The following is a 20,449-nucleotide window of genomic DNA, read 5'->3' as shown; positions in this document are numbered from 1 at the left end:
TTTTTATAAACCTAGTAATAAATGTGAATCATCATTTCACATTTCTTTTTTGATATGATTCAGAAATAATTTTAAAATAATGTTACAATATAAAAAATTTTACACAACAAAATAACATAATTCATTATATATATATATATATATATATATATATATATATATATATATATATATATATATATATATATTATATATATAATGTCAATCATGGTTCTCATTCAACAAAACATCTTCAATATACATATTTTAAAATCAATCATCATTCATAATCAAAATAACATCTGAAATCTATAAAAGCAAACTTAAACATCTACATTTTCACATTATGTCTCTTCATCTTCGAATGACTTAAAATTTTCATTGATATCATCATCCATGACCTTCAAAATAAAATATATTTGAAATAAGAATAGTATCTGAAGGCTTTAAAGTTATAATGTAAAGCATGAAACATTCAAACTTACTTTATCATTTGTCGAAGTATGTGCTGATGTAGAAGAACGTAAGACACTATTATCATCAGTTGCAGGAGACAATATCGAAGCTACTAGAGCTTATATATCCAACTCTGAGGTGTTTTGATTCAAAACAGTCTCAAATCTTAAAAGAAGCTGGATGATGTTAGCATCAAAGTTGCTTAATGTTAACATCAATATGAAAATTGTAAAACCATAGTGAATTCAGTATATCAATATGAAAATTGTGAAATTGTAACTTAATTGTTGCAAAAAATAGTGTTTTAACCATCTTTGTACAAATCATTAGAAACAAGAAATAAAGTGAATTTATGTGTAGCTCAAAGTGAAGACAGGAAATATTTTCTCAACAAAATGTCCTAAACTACTCAAAAATTTAATAGTATTCAAAGAGCAGTTAACGAGTAACTACTCAATGGCTCATGTGGTTAATGTGAATCGTTCCTAGACTAGAAAGATTTTCCCTAAAAACTGCTTTTATGTGATTGTTAGACTTAAACTTTACATACTTGGCCCCACATTTGGAGTGTGATCACCAGAAAATTAGGATAGACCAGCTATGGAGGACTGTTGCATATACTGATAGTTATGAATGTGTATTGATTTAAGTAATCACCCAAAATGGTTTTTAATCCTTGGTGATAAATGTTATAAACTTTCTTAAATAGTGCCAAATGAAATTCCTAAGGGATTGTTAAAAGTAAACATCTAAACACAGTCCTTATGAAGAGTGTTTGTGGCTTTTTATTTGGCTAGTTCCAAAGAGAAAAAGGATATAACTTTGATTAAACTTCCTATCATTATATTGTTCCATAACCTTGTTAAATCTTCTCCGTGTTAATAAACATCCGATAAAAAAAATTCTTAGATATAAAACAAAAGCTTCCACTATCATCAATGTTCAAATTTCAAACCACCCAAGCATCAATGTTCAATATAGTTGTAAAATTGAGTTATTAACAACTGGCAACACACACTATCATCAATCATCACCTATCACCCAAAATCTCACCAACATAAAGATGCCAAAACAAATCATGAAACAGATAATATCTCAAATCCATAAAGAACATCTAGATATCGAAATTGTGGAACAGAGTGAAGTATAAATACACGAAAATTCAATTGCACTGCTTAAAACTTCCATAGGAAGCATAGATCCAGCAACCCTAAAAAACAAAATTTTGCTAACTAGAGCCATGACAACAAATTGGAAGCGAGAAATCTTCCACTACAAAACACCAACGAAGATAAAGACAATAAAATAACCAATTCTTATGAAGCACTAATGCAACATGCATAAAAAAAAAAAAGAAACAAAAATGTTCAACTATTTTGAAATTTATTTTAATAGCTTGATTAATTTCACCACCTATAACGGCCCAGCAAAGCGGGCGATATGGCTGGATTTTGGCACTCCGGAATTGACAAGTAAATCTTTGATCAAATCCTCTCAAACAAGGTGAATATAAATTTAGTTATGAATATAAATGATTTTATTGTTATAGAATGGTTATGTGAAAAAACTAACCATTGAGCATCCCTAGACTTCATAACAAGGTGAATATTATATTTGTAGAGTTTGTGTTGAAAATCTCATTCAATTTGAAAAGGTGGAGATTTGTATAGTTTTGCATTGTGGCAGTTGCAAGACATTTAGGATCACGTGGGAGGTGGATTTTCTAGTCAATTTTGGGGCATTCTGTTATGTGACCTCTACTAGGTGGATGATAGTGGATTGGAAGCTTCTTGATTTAATGTGGGTAGGCACAAGCTTCCTTAATTTCATAGAAGCGTAATGGTTCAAGGACTTAGTGTGACTGATGTACCTTTGTGAGAGAGATACATGTCTCGAAAATTGATTGTGATATCAAGCTACAAACTATGCGACTAATTATAATAATATTTATAAGAAACATCGCATACGATGAGACAGTTGTTAAATATGAGCAACCCAAGGTAAAACACAAACACTATATTTACAAATCAATTCTCTGCAAGATGAAACACGAATCATATATAAATATAATAACACCAATACACACATTAAATTTTACTACCCTAGCTTTGGATAATCTTATTCTAGTTAATCAAGTAGTCATCTTGCACTCACTCATCCTCAAACCTCTAAAGTTACCAATATATCCTCATCATCAATTAGACAAGAATTCTTAAATCCTCACAAAAAATATAGAAAGTTCAGGCCCAGGATTATTTCCCTCAGGACTCAACATATAAAGAGTCTCAGAATCCTTAGACCCAATTACATGTTCAAAAGAAGCTCTCATATAAGCCAATTCTCCATCAACATCATCAACTTCATTTTTCATTGGAACAACACCAGCACCCATTGTTATAGCTTTAAGAAGTTCCATAACATGTAGATCCTCTTCTGTAGCTTCTCTCTTCACACCATACCCCGTTTTCTTCCCATTACAATACATTGTCCATAACGGTTCCTCAATCAACAATGTCTTGTCTTTTTCTTGTCTTTTTTCACATTCCAGTGCAATTCTCACCATTCCTGCCGCCATTTCCTTCTGTAACACGCTTGTTTGCATGGAAAGTTCGACAACCAATGAAGGTAGACACTTTGGATTCTCTTGAACGGAGAGACTAACGCGTCCTTTCCGGTAACCGAATAACGTTCCAGATACCTTTGTCCCGATGTTTCCACCGATGTTTTTGTGGGGGTGGTGGGCGTCATTGGGTCCTGTTGGGATTGTTGGGAATTTGCAAGCGGGTGTTATGATGGGAAACGAACGGAAAACGGATCGGAAGACACGAATGACTCTAGGTTTCTGTTTTCTTTTTTGAGTGGGTTGAATGAGGGAGATATTCGTAGGAAGTGGTGGTGGAGATGGTAATGTTGTTGTTGTTGTTGTTGATGAAGTTGAAGAATTTTGAGATGTTGAGGCTTCCGATAAAGATCTTGGCTCCCCCATTGGATGGTGATTGAGAACAGGGAAGAGAAGATCAGTGCCATCAGAGAAGAGAGAAACAGAGACAAGAGAAAGGGAATTGGTTGCAACAAGTTTTGAGAATTGAACGTTCAACGTTTTGTCTTGATTTTTTGAGGCTTAAGATGGTTCTTCGGACCTTAATTTGTTTTTCAACCTATTTTTGTCTTAATTTTACAACTGCTCTTAATTGAGCAAGTTGTGTAAAAAGCTTTAAATAGAAGAAGAAAAAAAACTTATATATTAGTTTTGTTTTTAAGGTGGATTATAGTTGTTATTATATATAGAAAAAATTATTTTTTAAATTCATATTATATATATAATTATTATATATATATATATATATTATATATATATATAATATATATATATAAAAAAAAAAAATAGACTCAATATGTTAATTTTTAAATAAATCTAAAAAAGTTAAAAATATATATATATAATAAAGAAAAGAGAAAATATTTACTACTTCTCGTCCTTTTTATAAGAGATGGCTAACTTTTTAAATTATATCTAATTTATATATAATCTAAATATATTTATTATTCATTAAATCTTTAAAAAGTAAACTATCTTTCTCATTGGTTCATAAAATGTTTAATGACTATGAATACAATCAAATGTTTTTTTAGATAAGCAAAAAAAAATAGAATGAGTATAAGGGATACTCGGTCCTAATTATAAATGATAAGAAGGAAGAAAAAAAACTTACTATGGGATAAAACAAGTCCACAAATTAGATTTCCACTCCTTCAATGAATGAGAATTAGAGCACTTAAACTTAGTTTGGTACTGATAGTTGGGATTTTAGGGGAAAATTTTGGAATATAAGCTTTGAAAGCGAAGCTATACCTATCTTTGACATAAGTAGGAATGCTTAAATCTGGAAGCTTCGCCATCAATTTGTCTTTGAGAGTTTTAGTTGTCTCGTTGATTGTCTGCCTAAGATCATTTGGATCGTATACAATTTCAAAGTATTTCTTGAAAACTTTCATCTCTTTAATATGAGTCGATCTACCTTTGTTGAACTTCTTCTGCAAGGAAGCGAAAGCATCAATAAGATATTGTCTTATGGTAGCAACATCCAAGAATTATTTGGTGTAATAATCCTTCCACCAAGTGTCGAATGCGGAGGTGCAATAATGGTTGGGCTCGAATTTAAAGGACTAAGATGAGGTCGACCATCAACATGACGAGTAAACCATTACAGTCAGTCATCCTCAGAGTAAATAACGGTACTCAGACAAAGTTCATTCTTCTTCTTATAAAAAGGGCGGGGAATGGTTTGGCAGATACCGAATTAGCGTGACACCAAATTGGGTTGGTAGGAAATAATCCGCACGTGTTCTATGATGGACTCAAGGCGAATGGAGAGGAGTCTGGGTGTTATGAAAGATGACCATATTTGTTTGGTTTCTTTATCTTTGTCACCATTGCCTAAGAATGGTCGAGTAAACCACTCAGGACCATGAATCCTCTTGGCGAAGGGAGCCATGGCTGGAGTAAAATTGTGGAGCTTGGAAAACATCAACAGGTATTGTGTGAAGGCCTCCCGGTCTGTTCTACTTTTGTCAGTTGGAGTAAGGAGGTTCAGTCAAATTCCTTCACATCTTCGTCCGTTAATAACTAGGTCATCATCATCAGAAGTGGCAGTAAGCCACAACTGGAGTAGTCATAAGGGTCCAGTAAGCAAGAACTTGTCTTGAGGGTTGATATTCCTCAAAACCTTAGTCGCTTCACCTTGTGCAGTGTATAAGGATCCTAAAATCAGTTGGCCAAAGTTGACGTTCTTGCCTTCATGCAGCTGATTGACAAGAGTTAGGTACCTTTTTACCACCTTCAAGGATTTGCAATATAAAACACACCTGGATAACCATAAAGCCAGAAAGGCGATGTTTTCTTCGATAGTCACCTCAGGATTGCCATCAACATAGTGGTCTCCGATGTAATTCATGAAACCAACATGATTGTCGTCAAAGTCGATGGTGTCGTTGTCAAGTTTGGTAGGGTCGAAGTCATCCTCATTCGGGCGAAGGCCAGTTATGGCCGCCACATCGAAAAGCGTGGGGGTTAACATTCCACGTGGAAGTTGATAAGTATTGGTCGTACTCTCCTAGTAGTAAACTGAGGCGACAAACATATTCTGGCAATATGTTAGGCCAACTCTCGACAATTGAATCAGGTCAAAGATACCCTTTTCTTTCCAAGTGTTGCCCATCTTGGTTTCTATCTTGTCCAGCCAAGAGATATAGTCACTATTGTTGTTCGAGGGAGCGAAGCCGAAAACTCGCAATTCATTAGTCTGACACTCTAAATCTAGTGGTTTCTTAATGCTAGTCGCAGGCTTATTCTTATGATACGAGGGGAAAAAGTCTTTGCGTTTAGAAAGCTCCTCTTTAGGGTCAAGCATGAGACCCATCAAAGCATGTTCATTACCAGAGAGGGTAAAAAGGTTAAGTACTTTGGATTTGAAGATCCTGAGTTTTTCTTCAAGATTAGGCGGTTCCAGTACATATTCCCGATTTTCAACCGCAATGGCATGGTCCAATGCATAAGCTTGAGGAACAAGTTCTTTTGCTGGAGCATTTTTGTTAGAAGGTACCATTGCAAGAATCCAAGTTTCTAGTAAAGAAAGTTATCTGAAGATTTTCTTCGCAGTTGAAGATGTGAGGAGAAAATGGGGGGAAAGTGTTTGAAGGGTTGAAGATGACCTATTTATAGGGAAAAGTGAGAAAAAAACTCATTAGTTTCCTCTGTTGGGCTGTACAAATGGGGGGTGACGTGTCGCCAAAATGGAAGCCGTAGTTGGTAGGGTTTACTGCATATAGTTGACCCTACCCTATTTATCTGGCGTCGTGATAATGAGAAGTATGGGAAGTGGGAAAAGTGTGGTCTCGAGGTGACGGTTGAAAAGAAACGTCATGGTGAGATGATGTCATCCCATTAGGTGAACAATTAGGTAAAAAATGCCCATATCTCCTAAAAATGTCAAAAGAGGCCTTTTGGGGGGATAATTTGTTAGCCGGGGTTTTCGTCCAATGAGGAAGACCCAAAAAACAAGGGAAAGTCTTGGAAGAGTTATGGTTCGACCATGCTCTGGGACTTAGAGAAATTTTGGTTGTTGAAAGAAGCAGTTTGACAACAATTGTTTCGACTAGGCATGCGTTCTGTCGCGAATAAGGTTGGTAGAAGAAACGGTTGCTTGGGCGCGATTATGTCACGTTCAAATCTTGATAACTACTTGGGTTCTTATCTCAAGATGACACATGGAGGAAGTTGGAAGGTGGAAAACCAGGGAGAAAGGAACGTTAAGGGGTAGTTATTGTACACTTGTATATATAGTAGTTCATTATGTTGAACTAGGTGTGTTCATTGTATTACAAAAATCTCGCTGAAAACTCAAAGTATCAGAGTTAAGAGAAACGAGCGAATGGCTGAGAGAATGTAAACGCACATGAAACACCATGTTTATTCTTCAATGGAAAGTTTTCTAAATTATTCAATTTGCATTTCTTTCTTCATCTTCATCTCTTTTCCAGCCTTTACTTTTATTCAAGTACATTTAACATTGTCATTTTTTATTTATACCTTTTGCAAGAAGTCGATATACTCATTATAGTATCATTTTCACACATTCCCTTCGACCTAGTCGAAACCAGTAACCTTAAGATACAAAGAAATCAACAATAATTAAGTTCTTAGGCACTATGTCATAGGATTCACTAGTTGATTCTGTAAGTAACCCATATATTTGGAGACCATCGATTGTTTATCATTTTTCAGCGTAAATAGGTACCCATCTCAAGATATACGTTTAATAGACATAACGATATCCATCTTAAGAAATAAACTTCCGTTGAATGGAATGGAATTCCTTCAAGCCACAAAATACAACAAACAACACACCAAAAGAAGGAATACAATTTCCCCACTAACTTACTTTTTACCAACTTATAGAAGAACACGATGAGAGGCGACGAAAGTCATTCCGAAAACACGATGAAAACCCAGCCAATCAAATATATGATCCTAAACTTTCAAACTCATTTTGCAAGCTAAAAACATATGCATACCGTCTTCATCGTCATTGAAGCAAAGAGGACAAACCAAATTAGACGCTCCTTGAATAATTCCCCATTTTGCTAATTGAAACTTCATTGGAATCTGATTATGCAGCAACTTCCAATAAGAAGCTTAAACCTTGCTCGACAACTTCATCTTCCAAACCTTGCAAAAATTAACCAACCTCAAGTCATCATATACATCATACTCACGATTCTGATCTGAAAGGGGCTTGTAACTATTTTTGACCGAAAAACCACTACTGTCACGCCAGCAAATGAATGTATCCTTGCACCATTTGACTGGTTTAACCGAAGCAAGAATAGATATCAAGTTAGATACATGAGCTCTGTTTTCTGAATTAAGATTAGCATTTTGGAGTCCTAGATTCCACTTCCACACAATACCTTACCATTCATTTGAGCTTTCTACTGAAGAATCAACATTTGAAGAATTTGCAAACAAAGAAGGGTACTATACTTTTAATGGATTCATACCAATCATTATGAAATTCCAAAATTCAATTTGACCGTCATTCCTTAATCTACAATGAATAGAAGAGCAAAACCAATTCATATCAACAATAGAGCAAATGTTTTACCACCACAGAGAATCATTCTTGGAAGTAATCGGTGCATTGGAAGCCAAAATCTTCATCTTTAAGTCATTGTACCTATAAGATAAAAAATCAAACCAGAAGGAAATTTCATCATTGAGAATAAACTAATGCCACTTGCTCAATAACTCAAAATTGAACCTTCCATTATGCTACAAACTAAGTCACCCCCTTCTCCGGATTACAGTTTAAGAACAACCGAGTCAATTAACTTTTCCCTTATCCTCAAAACCTCCCCACAAAAAATATCCATGAATCGTTGTTATCTCTTTCAAAACCACTTTCAGAGCCTTGTAAAACGAGAAGTAGTACATAAGCAAACTAGATAAAACAACATTAATCAAAATGATTATACCACCCAAGGATAGATGAAGGCCATGCCACAAGGATAATCACTTTTGCAATTTGAGCAGAACCAGATTCCGCACTTCCTTTCTCCTAGGATTATCTCCTACTTGAATCCTAAGAAAAGAATAGGAACTATACCTATACTGCGGAATAAAAATGCTGACGCAACTTGGATGAAGTCATCTTTAACATTTAAACCAACTAACTCACTCTTTGCAAGATTGACGCAGAGACCTGAAACCAGTTTGAATCCCCTTAAAATACCTTTCGAGCTCTACAAATTGTTCCACGAGGGCTCACATAGAATTATCATATCATCCGTAAATTGGAGAATTTCAAAGTGAATAGAATCATTCACTTGAAAACCCATTAACTATCCTAATCTAGAAGCCTTTTGTACCATCTTGGCCAAACCTTCTACTACCACCAATAAAAGAAAATGGGAGAGGGGATTGTCGCAACACGAAAAATATTCTGCCGTTCGTGCGCTCGAAATAATAATAGAGTATCCACCAAAGTTTATTTATTCTATAAGGAAAAGGAAAATATAGATAAAGCCCTAAAAAAAGAAAATGGTTGTCACAATCAAATTCGGGTTTATGAGTTGGTTATGCGAGGGGAAGGTATTCCACACATTTATTATACTCAACGGGAACCATCTAGGTAGTTTTTCGAATAGAGTGTTAGCTTAATGTCTATGATTTCTTATTAATATTAAAAGTTGAAAAGAAAAAGAAAAGGACTAAAAATAAGTTTTTTATTAGGGTGCTTGACAAGATTGCGAGTCTTACTCATACGTATCCTCATGTGCGATGAGGAATTCCCTGGTTACAGTGGGGGTGTTATCCCATGCGATGGTATCGGTGCGACTGACGTCGTTGACACCACCAGAGCAGTTGTCCTAACTGGTGTTGAGATAATTGGTTCTTCAACCGTCGATGTGGCTAGTTGTTCTACTATATTTTGGGGATTATTCTGGGGATTGATCTTATCTACGGGAGGACACAACATTTTGGACAAAGATTTTCCACTTCTTAATCGCATGCAAACTACCTAGAAAAATTCATGAATATAAAATAAGTTTATAAGAGAAAACTATGAATTTGCAAAAGATAAATATTTTAGCACATGTTCCACCAGGCGTGCCAATTTGTTTACACTGAAAATTGGTAAATAACCACTAGTCTCTTAATTAAATATTACTTGCAGGATCAACTAGGGAATCCTAGGACAGAGTGTTAAAACCTTGTTTTATAGTTTTCAATCGAGAAAAACCTGATTTCAACTTGGTTGAAATAATGATAAAAAGGGTCGTAGAAATGTAGATTTCGATAGTATTAAAAATGAGATGACTTGTAAAAATCGAAAGTAAAAAGAAACTATGCAATTGAGTAAAGATGAAAGTAACTGAGCAAGAATGATAAATTGAATTTAAAGACTTTGCATTGAAATGAAAGTGGTGTTTCAAGGTTCATACATTATCTCAATGATAACTCTTTCCTCTAGACGCTGGTACTTCGAGTGCAAGTGAGATTTTCTAATGAAATGAACACCCCAAATTCTACAAATAAAATTCCTATTTATACTAGTGCAAAATAACTGCTTCAAACGTTCACATCTTCAGCTTTTGCCACGTAACAGTCTGCATGCCCTCTGCTTTTGCATTCTCTCCATATGTCCTTCAGAATGGACCTTAGAAGTAGTCATCTATATTTGAATGTGATATCAGCGTGCCCAAATGACCGATTCTTTGACACACTTGATGTTGTCGAGAGTCTTTGCTGTCGAAATGTTTCCACAATATTCCCCCAAAATACTAAGTTCCAATTTCTTTTCGCCTGAGACTCAAACTGCGTACACGTCATCAAAATTCAAAATATCTTTAACTTTGACCTGCAGTTGAGATTTTTTCCCTTGTAAAAAATCACAGCTAATACATAAACGATCGCCAAATCTGTTGGATCCACGGGGTTTACTTTCTCCCTTTATTCTGGTTAGTGTGTATGCGATTTACTTTCTTGTTCATCTCGAGTTATATATGAATCTTGCCCATTTATAGTATAAATTAAGTTTCTCAAACTAATACAACTTATCGCTATGAAAGATAAGGATATCGAATCCATAATAAATGCTCGTTCCTCCAACCGTGATAACACTAATCCACATCTTCTATCGTTTTCCTTTCTACATAGAGTGAAATCTAATGATAACGAAAGAATCGTCTCCGTCCTAAGGTTTCCTTCTAGATCTTGTTAATTATAGTCATCAAAATCAGTAATTAGATTGGGGAAATCAGACAAAATATATTCCGCCGTAAGGTTAGGAATGCGATGATATTCAAATGTGATTTCTTCGTGATTTGGCTTTGGATCAATTGGGGTTTGATTGTGGACTTTCACGGGAATTTGATGTCGATTTCAACATATGACCCTATTGTTCCGCGTGGGAACCAAAATTAACGTTGATTGATGATGTTGGACTCTTGAAGCGGTAATATTGATCTCCGATACGATGATACGAAGGTGAACCTATAATGTTTTAACACTCTAACACTCAAGTTAGTTACATAGTCCAAGACATGTGAAATAAAAAGTCAAGATCATAAAAATATATATTAAATCTCACATGTTCTGTCTCTATACATTAAATCATTTCAATTGAGTTATGCATGGTTGGGCTCTCGCATTAGACTCATGACAATATCTATCTTTAGAATGATGTATTAGGTTCAAATTTATCAAATAAAAAATGAAAGTTAAAAAGAGGGTAACTCTCCTACAAAATACATAATCCCTCTGTCTCATATTATAAGCAAATTTCACATTTTTAGATTCATTAAATAATTAATGTATTTAGTCTATATATAGATTAAATACATTAGTTATTTAATGAATCTAAAAAGGTGAAATTTGCTTATAATATAAGACGGAAGGAGTACCGTTAAATAAACTAATAAAAAATTAACTTTAATATTAAAACAAAATGAATGACGTGAATAGAAAGCGAGAAAAGAGAGCGGTATGTTGATTCTCTCGAATCAAACACCTCACGTATTTGTCACCTCTCTTAACTCACGTGTTTCCATTCCTGCGTCCACGCCACTCTTCATTCCCACGTCTCTCGCTAAAAAACAACACAACTCACCAGAGCTGAGAAAGAAATGTCTTTGACTCTCAGTCTCACCATTACAACACCGCGTTTCTCACAACTACATCACCGGAACTCATCGCCCATTCTCAAATTCAAACACAATTCACCACTTTCCTTCACTCGTGCATCTTCCTCTATGTCAACCACATCCTTATCTCATCTCAGCGTCGACGAAGATTTGCCGCCAAATTACGGAGACTGGCTTCCCAAACCCGAACTTCACCTCCGTAGAAGAGCCGGCATTCTTCTCCATCCGACGTCGTTTCAAAGTCCATACGGAATCGGCGATCTTGGAATTGAGGCATTTCGTTTCATTGACTGGCTTCACCGAACCGGTTGCTCTCTTTGGCAGGTTCTTCCTCTCGTGCCTCCGGGAAGAAAGGCTAACGAAGAAGGATCTCCTTACTCAGGCCAGGTTCTTAATTTTGTTCTAGAGTTGTTTTATATCATCGAGTTTCTACTCTTTTAGGCAATGTGGTTTTGAATTTTGGTTTTTCAGGATGCGAATTGTGGTAACACACTTTTGATTTCTCTTGAGGAGCTTGTTGAGGATGGATTGTTGGAAAAACACGAGCTTCCCGAACCAATGTGAGAGTTTTTCGTTTTATTTATAACCGATTTAGTTTTGAACTATTTTCTTTTTGTTGTTCATGGTTTGTTCATCTTATAGTTTTTATTAAATGAATGCAGTGAGGCGGAGCGTGTGAATTTTTCGGTTGTTGCTAATCTTAAGGATCCTTTGATAACTAAAGTAAGACCTTAGAAGCATGGTTATTGCTAATGTAATTAGGGGTTAAAATTGGCTGAATCATGCACCGAATTGAATATTTTTTATCCCTGAGTAATTTGTTGATATAATTATCCTTTATAGAAATCTTTCCATCTTGTATAGGTTTGTCGGGTCTATTTCGTCACTAGTAAGGGAGCATTTTATCAGTTTTCTAGTCATTTCATCAGCCACACTAGTTTCATCAATATAATTTTGTCAAGGAACATGCATGTAGTTTTTGCTTGAGTAATAATCTACAAATATGATTTTATTTTCTTGGAAAAGTTTAGCTTCATAATGGTGAATTGCAATAGACCACAAGTGCTCTATGGTTAGCCTGATCCTAGGACTTTCTTGGCGGTCTTTTGAGATTCTTCCTTTTATCATACTAGCATTTCCTTATTTTCTTTACATCATTGAACTTTTCAACGCCTTGTGTGCATATGGTATTTTATGTTAATTTTCCTAGGCTGCGGAGAGGCTTATTTCAAGCAAAGGGGAACTCAAAACACAGCTTGAAAATTTTCGCAGGGATCCTAACATATCAAGTGAGCCACTCATTTAGTTGCTATTTTAATTTTATACCCGTGTTTCATGTTAGCTTCAATGTTTCACTTTAGTGACAGCAACTTATAAATAAAGTTGATTTATCTTACATGTGAATGCATTGTAAAGTTGATTTATTTTACACGTGAATGCATTGTACAGTGGATTTGAAAAGCATCCTTGATCATGTTTTGTTACATTTCTATCATTTATTTTTCATTTATCTAAAATTATTCAATTGGACAATACCAATTTATAGAAACTTTCTCTTATGGGAAAATTCAATTAAACACGGTGCAATTACATTTAGAAACTCTCCTTCATTTCTGATCTATGATCGAGCCAAGACAATCAATTCAAGCTAGAAACAAGCTAATAATTGAAAACGTGTGAGAATTTGTTACTGATGCTTGCAATGTGGAGATAATTTAAGGGTTCTAGGATTATGTGATGCAGAGGTTCGACGAAAAGAATCATTAGGATTTGTGACTGTGATGAGTAAAATACTGAGGGAACAAAAGACTTCTTGAACATTGAGAATTTGTTTGGCATTTCTTTCATAAGAGGATGCATCGGGCTGAACATTGGGTAGGGATCCTCTCCATTCTTCAGAAGGAATGAAGGTTTCATTACTCTAATTTAGGGTGTACAAAGAACACATTTTTAGAACTTGTGAGTTGTGTCACAATTAAGTTATACACCCAAAATCATAGTAATGGAGCTTTTAATTTCTTTTGAGAAATGGGTAGGATTTCTTTACTCTTGAGCATTGCCTACATTCTTTTTTTCCAAACAACTCATCTGGGAATTTTCTTTTGTAAAGAAGTAATATCTTTTAACGTTGTAGGTTGGCTTGAAGATGCAGCTTATTTTGCTGCTATTGATGACAGCTTGAACACACTCAGTTGGTACGAATGGCCCGAACCCTTAAAAAACCGTCATCTTGTGGCTCTAGAAGATATTTATGAACAAAAGCGAGATTTTGTAAGATCATAAAGAATCCTGCTTGCTATAATTATTAATAATTTCTCGTTTTATGCCCTGCTTATAGGAAGAAGTGTTCTTGATGTATCACTTATACTCTTTCATGCAGATAAATGTATTTATTGCTCAACAATTCTTGTTCCAAAGACAATGGCAGAAGGTTCGCAACTATGCACAGAGTAGGGGAATCAGAATAATGGGAGACATGCCCATTTATGTTGGTTATCACAGTGCAGATGTTTGGGCAAATAAGAACCAGTTTGCACTGGTTAGTTGTCTCCAATAAACGTGTCTCTGGAATATGAAGTCTAAACCAACCATTTTTTTGGAGTATTTTGTAACTTTTGACAATAAACCATCTCCACTTATTTATCTGGCAGAACAAGAAAGGTTTTCCTCTTTTAGTCAGTGGTGTGCCTCCTGATGCATTCAGCGAAACTGGTCAGCTGTGGGGAAGGTTTGAAGCTAATCCCATGATAAATGTTTAGTCATAAGTCTTAATTTTCCATGTTCTTTATTCAATTCTTGTCCTGATCTCAACATAAAATGATTTTGTTTCCTTAAAGGTATCTATCTGCTCATTATGTAATCATGACCAGCACGAGTCTCCCCTGTCCCCTGATATGTCATTTTAGTCCCTTTCATCTTTCTGTGCTTTATTATCTTGCTTGGTTTGATTCTATAAGCCCGCTTTCAGCATTTTCCCTTGGGTTTTCAGCATTTACACATTGTAGAAGGCTCCTCTCGTTCAAATTACTGATTTCTTATTTTTTAACATTTTCACATTTAAATGAAAAAAGCCCCCTGTATGATTGGAAAGCCATGGAGAAAGAGGGGTATTCATGGTGGATACGCCGCATACGACGTGCACAAGATATATATGACGAATTTAGAATTGACCACTTTAGAGGACTTGCTGGATACTGGGCTGTTCCCTCTGGTGAGTCTACAATGAGTTTATTTCACCTTTTTTGATCGATGTGATATTTGTGTAACATGTGTAATTTGGATGAATTTGCAGAAGCTAAAATAGCTTTGGTTGGAAAGTGGAAGGTCAGGTCCTGTCATTTTGTTCTATCTTTGATCTATTTGATCAAACTATTAAAAGCTTCATATTTAAATGATTCATAGGTAGGACCTGGAACATCCTTCTTTAGTGCCATTTCCAAAGCTGTGGGAAGGATTAATATCACAGCAGAAGACTTGGTACATATTATCGAAACAAGCTATAAGTTTTACCATATTGCTTCATTTGCTTTTAATTCATAAATAACTCTTTCCGGGCCACTGCTTAAATTTTTTGGGTATTTTAAAATCTACGGCAGGGAGTTATCACTGAGGATGTAGTGCAACTAAGGAAATCCATTGGAGCCCCTGGAATGGCTGTCCTCCAGTTTGGTAATGATTAATTGCTAATTTTGTTTACCATCCAAACTATCATACTCTAAAGTGATCTCAATTATGAGAGCCTGAACATTTTCTTATTATCATTGTTACTCTGTCCAGGGTTTGGAGGTGGTCCCGATAACCCTCATTTGCCTCATAATCACGAGTGCAATCAAGTTGTCTATACAGGGACTCATGACAATGACACGGTAAGAATATATTCTACTCTGTATTTGCTGATGTTTCATATATCTCCTTAGAAAGGACATGGGCATGCTTTGTAGATGCGAGCTACTAACATGTTAGCTTATAATATGTTAGTTGTTTTATTTCCATACTTTTATCACTGTCTTGAATAATTTCTCCTGTCAACGATAACAAATCTTGACAACAGATGTGTTTCTGCTACAGATTAAGGGTTGGTGGGAAGCTTTAAACCAAGAAGAGAAATCACATGTGGGTGGCATAGCCGATATGTGGTAGTGAAGTGTTATTTCCTTAATCAAGTTGGATGAGTACATCACCTCCTTTATTTTCATATTTCAGGTATTAAGTTATATTTCATTAACCGAGCAAGATGATATTCCTTGGGCACTAATCCAGACAGCGCTGGCTTCCGTTGCTCAAACAGCAATAGTACCTATGCAAGATGTTCTTGGACTTGGGAGTTCTGCCAGGATGAATATTCCTGCAACTCAGGTAAAAGTTCTAGCGACAATAGTTTACTTGAGTGTAACTAAGAAAATCAATTGTTAATATTTTGACCTATGCAGTTTGGAAACTGGGGATGGAGGGTTCCAAGTTCTGTGAACTTTGACAGGTTAGATACAGAGGCAACCAGATTAAAAGAGATGCTTTCATTGTATGGCCGGCTTTGAGATATGAAATCCCTTTTTAAGTGTACAAAGAAGAAGAGTTTTCCATGCAACAGCACTTAATTGGAAAATATGGATCCTGACAGTTCACTTAAAAAAGCAATTCTGCAATGTCCAAAAAATCTTTGAATTCATAGTACATTTGTAATATGACTTGTACGAGGATCAATATTCCCAAATAAATTTATGAATTCAATAATTGTGTCATTTCGTGTTGTGATTAAGAGGATAAAAAACCAGTTAAAGTGCACAAATGTTTTATTATTGGCAGAAATAGGCGGGCTTGCAGTGTAAATGTCAAAAATGTGGAAAAATTTTGTTGAGAGTGGGATTTGAACCCACGCCTTTTCGGACCAGAACCTTAATCTGGCGCCTTAGACCAACTCGGCCATCTCAACTTGTTGTTTGGTCTTACCGAAAAACATTATTATACAGTGATAACAATGTAAAACAAAAGTAAAAGATGTAGTTATCGCATCTCAGAAGGAGAAAGAGAAAGGAAAAGATAGGTATGAAGAACCTGAGCTTGAACCTGATTCCGTGTCTACCGGACGACGTTGCTGTGAACTGTCTCGTACGTGTTCCACGCTCTCAACACACAACCCTCTCTCTTGTTTCGAAATCATTCCGTTCTCTCCTCTCTTCTCCACTCTTCTTCACCGCTCGCTCTCTCCTTCATTCCACCCAACACATCCTCTACCTCTCTATTCGTACACGCGCCTCCACTCTCCAATGGTTCACGCTCCACAACAACCACCACCTCATTCCTCTTCCTCCTCTCCCTTCCCCTGCGATCGGCTCTGCCTACGCAGTCATTGGACATGCAATCTATGTCATCGGCGGTTCAATCAATGATATCCCCTCCCGTCATGTATGGATCCTCGATTGCCGATTCCACCGTTGGCATCCCGGTCCTTCCATGCGCGTCTCACGTGAGTTTGCCGCTGCTGGCGTCGTTGACGGCAAGATTTACGTCATCGGCGGTTGCGTTCCTGATAATTGGTCTAGGTCAGCTAATTGGGCGGAGGTATTTAGTCCTGCTACCAACAGCTGGGAAGGCATTCCCAGCCCGCCGGAGATTCGCGAGAAGTGGATGCACGCCAGTGCAGTTGTAGACGGTAAGATTTACGCCATGGCTGACCGCGGTGGTGTTTCCCTTGATCCTTGTAGCAGCGCGTGGGAGAGTGTGGAGAGTGAACTTGACCTAGGGTGGCGTGGAAGAGCTTGCGTTGTTAATGGGATTCTGTATTGCTACAATTACTTGGGGAAAATCAAAGGTTTCGACGTGAAAGAAAGGTTGTGGAAGGAGTTGAACGGTGTGGAAAAGGGTTTGCCGAGGTTTCTTTGTGGGGCAACAATGGCTGATGTTGGTGGAAAATTGGTTGTGGTTTGGGAGTGCCAAGGGAATGCGACTGAAAAGGGGAAAGAAATGGAGATTTGGTGCGCTGAGATTGATGTGAACAAGAACAGAGATGGGGAATTGTGGGGTGAAGTTTGTTGGTTGAACAATGTTCTCTCTGTTCCAAAAGGATCCTCCATTGTTCATTGTTCTTCGGTTGCCTTGTGATTATTGTGCCTCACCAGGTATTCAAATCTTGTTTTCTTCCTCATTAATTATCCTTTCATGTTGAATTAGTTAAATTAAATGTACAAATTGGAATGGTTCAATTGGTGCTATAAACCTTTCTTCTGCTTGTCACTGGTTAGAGATCATAGGTTACTAAATAATTTTGTACATTAAGCAACTGATCCTGTGGCAGTTGAAAAACATAGTGGGTTGCTTATTTCATTAGAACAGACATGTTGTGTTATGATTTTGCAGGATGAAGACTTGGTATTGAGGAGTTACCATGAGTGATATGTGTTTCTTTCAAATTTCAATATATTCCTTCATTCTTTTGATGGGGTGGGTGGGTTCAAAATTGAAATTGCAATATTGATCACCTTTTCAAAACATGTTGGTTAACACGAATTTGACAAGGTTTCAGCTTGATTAAATAGCAAAAAAAGGTAGCTACTAGCTAGTTCAAGGCTTTTATTGTGACTAGGATGGAAATGATGAAACATGTTTTTGGTAAATTTTCATAGTGAATTGGGTTTGACTTCTGATTGGCATATACACCCTCTAATCACTATTATAAGCAAATATTCTTTTTTTCAGGTTCATTGAATATCTGATTCAGAAATACTTCTTCTTTTGCCGAATTTACATTTCATAGAAGACGGAGTACATGAAATGTAAGTTCAACAAAAGGAGAAACATTTCTAACATAGAGGTGAAAATTGGAGACCATGTCATCCCACAAGTCATGCAGTTTAAATATCTTGGGTCAAACAGTTATTCAATGAATCTGAAAATAAGAATTTTGCTAGTTACCAGAGAGTGTAGCTTTATGGCCGACAGTTATCTTCAACAGATTCTGCATATTACATTTTTGATATCTGTTCAAATGATATCTGTTCTAATTTTAAGAAGTTATACTAGCTTTTCCTCTCCCTTGTAGGCAACGAGTATTGATTTATGTGTTATGTTATGCTTGTGGTGAAATTATTTTTTCTTTTTTTTCTTTCTTTTTTTCAGGTCACCAGTTTCTACCATTACATGTCCTGCAGGATCAAGATCCTCAAACACCTGGTGGTAACACTAAATTTCTTTTTCTTGGTCTTGCAAATTCTTTCTAGTTTGATCGGATGTCATTTATTGCTCCCCTGGTGTATGGATAAACAGGAGCTGTAATGTTTGTATGTACAGTTTTGCACTTGCATAGTTATGTGTTCCCGATATTTGCATTGTGTATCCTTGCCAATCTGGCAATCCATATGTTGCACATAGTTAGTAAATGGCGAGGTTTAACTAATTCCCACAACGTGGGAAATGTGAGCTTATGAGTTATCTATCAAAACTGCTGGTGTGTGTTCAGTTGCAAGTTATGCACATGACTTATATATTTGTTTCATCTTACTTGTTAGTGATGTTCGCAATGTAGGACATGGAAGGATGACTTTAGTGTTTTGTAATTTTGTCTATGTCTCTCTAAATCAAATGTCATCTCTCACAAAAAATATTTTTTCTAAAAAGGTAAAAGTTTAGGTGAGGTGATGTATTTTTTTTTGAAAAGGGAAAATTTTAGGTGAGGTGATATATTTTTTTTTGAAAAGGGAAAAGTTTAGATGAGCAGGCCTCAAGGCTCTGGTAGTGTTTATAAAGGTACTTATAGATCATCCACCAAAAGATTCTCACACCGACAACACAAGTTGAACCCATGATTTTTTTGAAAAGGGAAAAGTTTAGGCGAGTAGGTCTCAAGGCTCACAAAGTGCTTATAGAGATACTTACAAATCATCCACCAAGAGATTCTCACATCGATAATAGGAGTTGAACTCATAATCTCTTGGTGTGAGTCAACTCCTTATCAATTGAGTCAATCTTCATTCATCATTCAGATACATTAAAGTTACCAAAACCACTAAATGTCAAAGTCACCCAATTATAAGGCAATGCTTTATCCACATTTTAACTCACATATTTTCAGACATCTTAAATTGAAGTACCAGAGTTATACAAGTGTGGAAGGTATAAGAGTGGAAAGAATTGTCGGAATAATGAGGGGTTTTAAGAAGAATAAAGAAGAAGAAAAAAAAATTCTATGAAAAAGGGAATTTTATTATGAAGTGGTTATGTTATTTGATTTACATCGTCACCTGTATATATAGGCAATCACACATATTATTTGTTAACTGCAATATTTTACAATGTCGAATACATGCTTACATACTTTGACAATTATATGTTGCATTTGATAGAGTCGAATACTGTCGAATAAAACTAATTCATATTCTACTATCTTCGACTAAGCTGTCTACAACTACTTTGACTCTATCGAACATAACTTTGTTGAATACAATTTTCCTATTAAAATCATAAATCACTATCTTTTAAGACACCACTTATCTCATGTTTTCAAGGATTCTCATCCCAATGCTTCTCTTCAACTCATAAAACTTGAGTTTCTTCAAGGGCTTGGTGTGTATATCAGTTAGTTGCCATTTTGACTTGCAATGTTCAAGCTCAAACTTTCCTTTATTTATTTGATCCCTAAGGAAATAATACCTCTTTTCTATGTGCTTACTTCTACCATGACACACATGATGATTTGTCAGGTCGATTGCTGACTTGTTATTTACAAATAACTTCATTTTTTTAGGTTCTATGATCTTGAGCTCTTCCAGCAACATCTCTATTCATACCGCTTGACATGTTGCATAAGATACAATTA

The 20,449-nt window shown here is 35.9% G+C and overlaps 3 protein-coding genes and 1 non-coding gene across 4 annotated transcripts; 2 read left to right on the top strand and 2 right to left on the bottom strand.

The window, feature by feature from the left end:
* Nucleotides 1-2,538: 2,538 nt before the first annotated feature.
* LOC127080509 (protein MIZU-KUSSEI 1) lies at nucleotides 2,539-3,602 on the bottom strand. Its single transcript, XM_051020820.1, has one exon. The coding sequence runs from the start codon at nucleotides 3,419-3,421 to the stop codon at nucleotides 2,648-2,650; it is 774 nt and encodes a 257-aa protein (XP_050876777.1). The 5' UTR covers nucleotides 3,422-3,602; the 3' UTR covers nucleotides 2,539-2,647.
* Nucleotides 3,603-11,471: 7,869 nt separating this feature from the next.
* On the top strand, nucleotides 11,472-16,379 carry LOC127080507 (4-alpha-glucanotransferase, chloroplastic/amyloplastic). Its single transcript, XM_051020818.1, has 15 exons — nucleotides 11,472-12,027; nucleotides 12,112-12,200; nucleotides 12,303-12,363; nucleotides 12,851-12,929; nucleotides 13,775-13,911; nucleotides 14,021-14,179; nucleotides 14,292-14,368; nucleotides 14,712-14,851; nucleotides 14,933-14,964; nucleotides 15,043-15,117; nucleotides 15,237-15,309; nucleotides 15,418-15,506; nucleotides 15,709-15,753; nucleotides 15,844-15,996; nucleotides 16,071-16,379. The coding sequence occupies exons 1-15, from the start codon at nucleotides 11,623-11,625 to the stop codon at nucleotides 16,173-16,175; spliced, it is 1,719 nt and encodes a 572-aa protein (XP_050876775.1). The 5' UTR covers nucleotides 11,472-11,622; the 3' UTR covers nucleotides 16,176-16,379.
* A 110-nt stretch (nucleotides 16,380-16,489) lies between these two features.
* On the bottom strand, nucleotides 16,490-16,570 carry TRNAL-AAG (transfer RNA leucine (anticodon AAG)). The gene has a single exon. It is a non-coding gene; the product is annotated as a tRNA-Leu (tRNA).
* On the top strand, nucleotides 16,525-19,129 carry LOC127080508 (F-box/kelch-repeat protein SKIP6). Its single transcript, XM_051020819.1, has 2 exons — nucleotides 16,525-17,756; nucleotides 18,754-19,129. The coding sequence occupies exon 1, from the start codon at nucleotides 16,684-16,686 to the stop codon at nucleotides 17,737-17,739; it is 1,056 nt and encodes a 351-aa protein (XP_050876776.1). The 5' UTR covers nucleotides 16,525-16,683; the 3' UTR covers nucleotides 17,740-17,756; nucleotides 18,754-19,129.
* The last annotated feature ends 1,320 nt before the right edge of the window (nucleotides 19,130-20,449 follow it).

The sequence above is a fragment of the Lathyrus oleraceus genome, chromosome 5 (genome assembly GCF_024323335.1).
Source record: "Lathyrus oleraceus cultivar Zhongwan6 chromosome 5, CAAS_Psat_ZW6_1.0, whole genome shotgun sequence".
Classification (NCBI taxonomy): Eukaryota; Viridiplantae; Streptophyta; class Magnoliopsida; order Fabales; family Fabaceae; genus Lathyrus; species Lathyrus oleraceus.
Note: the sequence above shows the minus strand (reverse complement) of the source record. Positions and strands in the feature narration are given on the sequence as shown.

Coding starts and splice junctions, on each gene's coding strand:
- LOC127080507 (XM_051020818.1), top strand. CDS start 11,623: ATGTCTTTGACTCTCAGTCTCACCATTACAACACCGCGTTTCTCACAA. Junction 13,912..14,020: donor ATGAACAAAAGCGAGATTTT/GTAAGATCATAA, acceptor TCTTTCATGCAG/ATAAATGTATTTATTGCTCA. Junction 14,965..15,042: donor CTTTGGTTGGAAAGTGGAAG/GTCAGGTCCTGT, acceptor AATGATTCATAG/GTAGGACCTGGAACATCCTT.
- LOC127080508 (XM_051020819.1), top strand. CDS start 16,684: ATGAAGAACCTGAGCTTGAACCTGATTCCGTGTCTACCGGACGACGTT.
- LOC127080509 (XM_051020820.1), bottom strand. CDS start 3,421: ATGGGGGAGCCAAGATCTTTATCGGAAGCCTCAACATCTCAAAATTCT.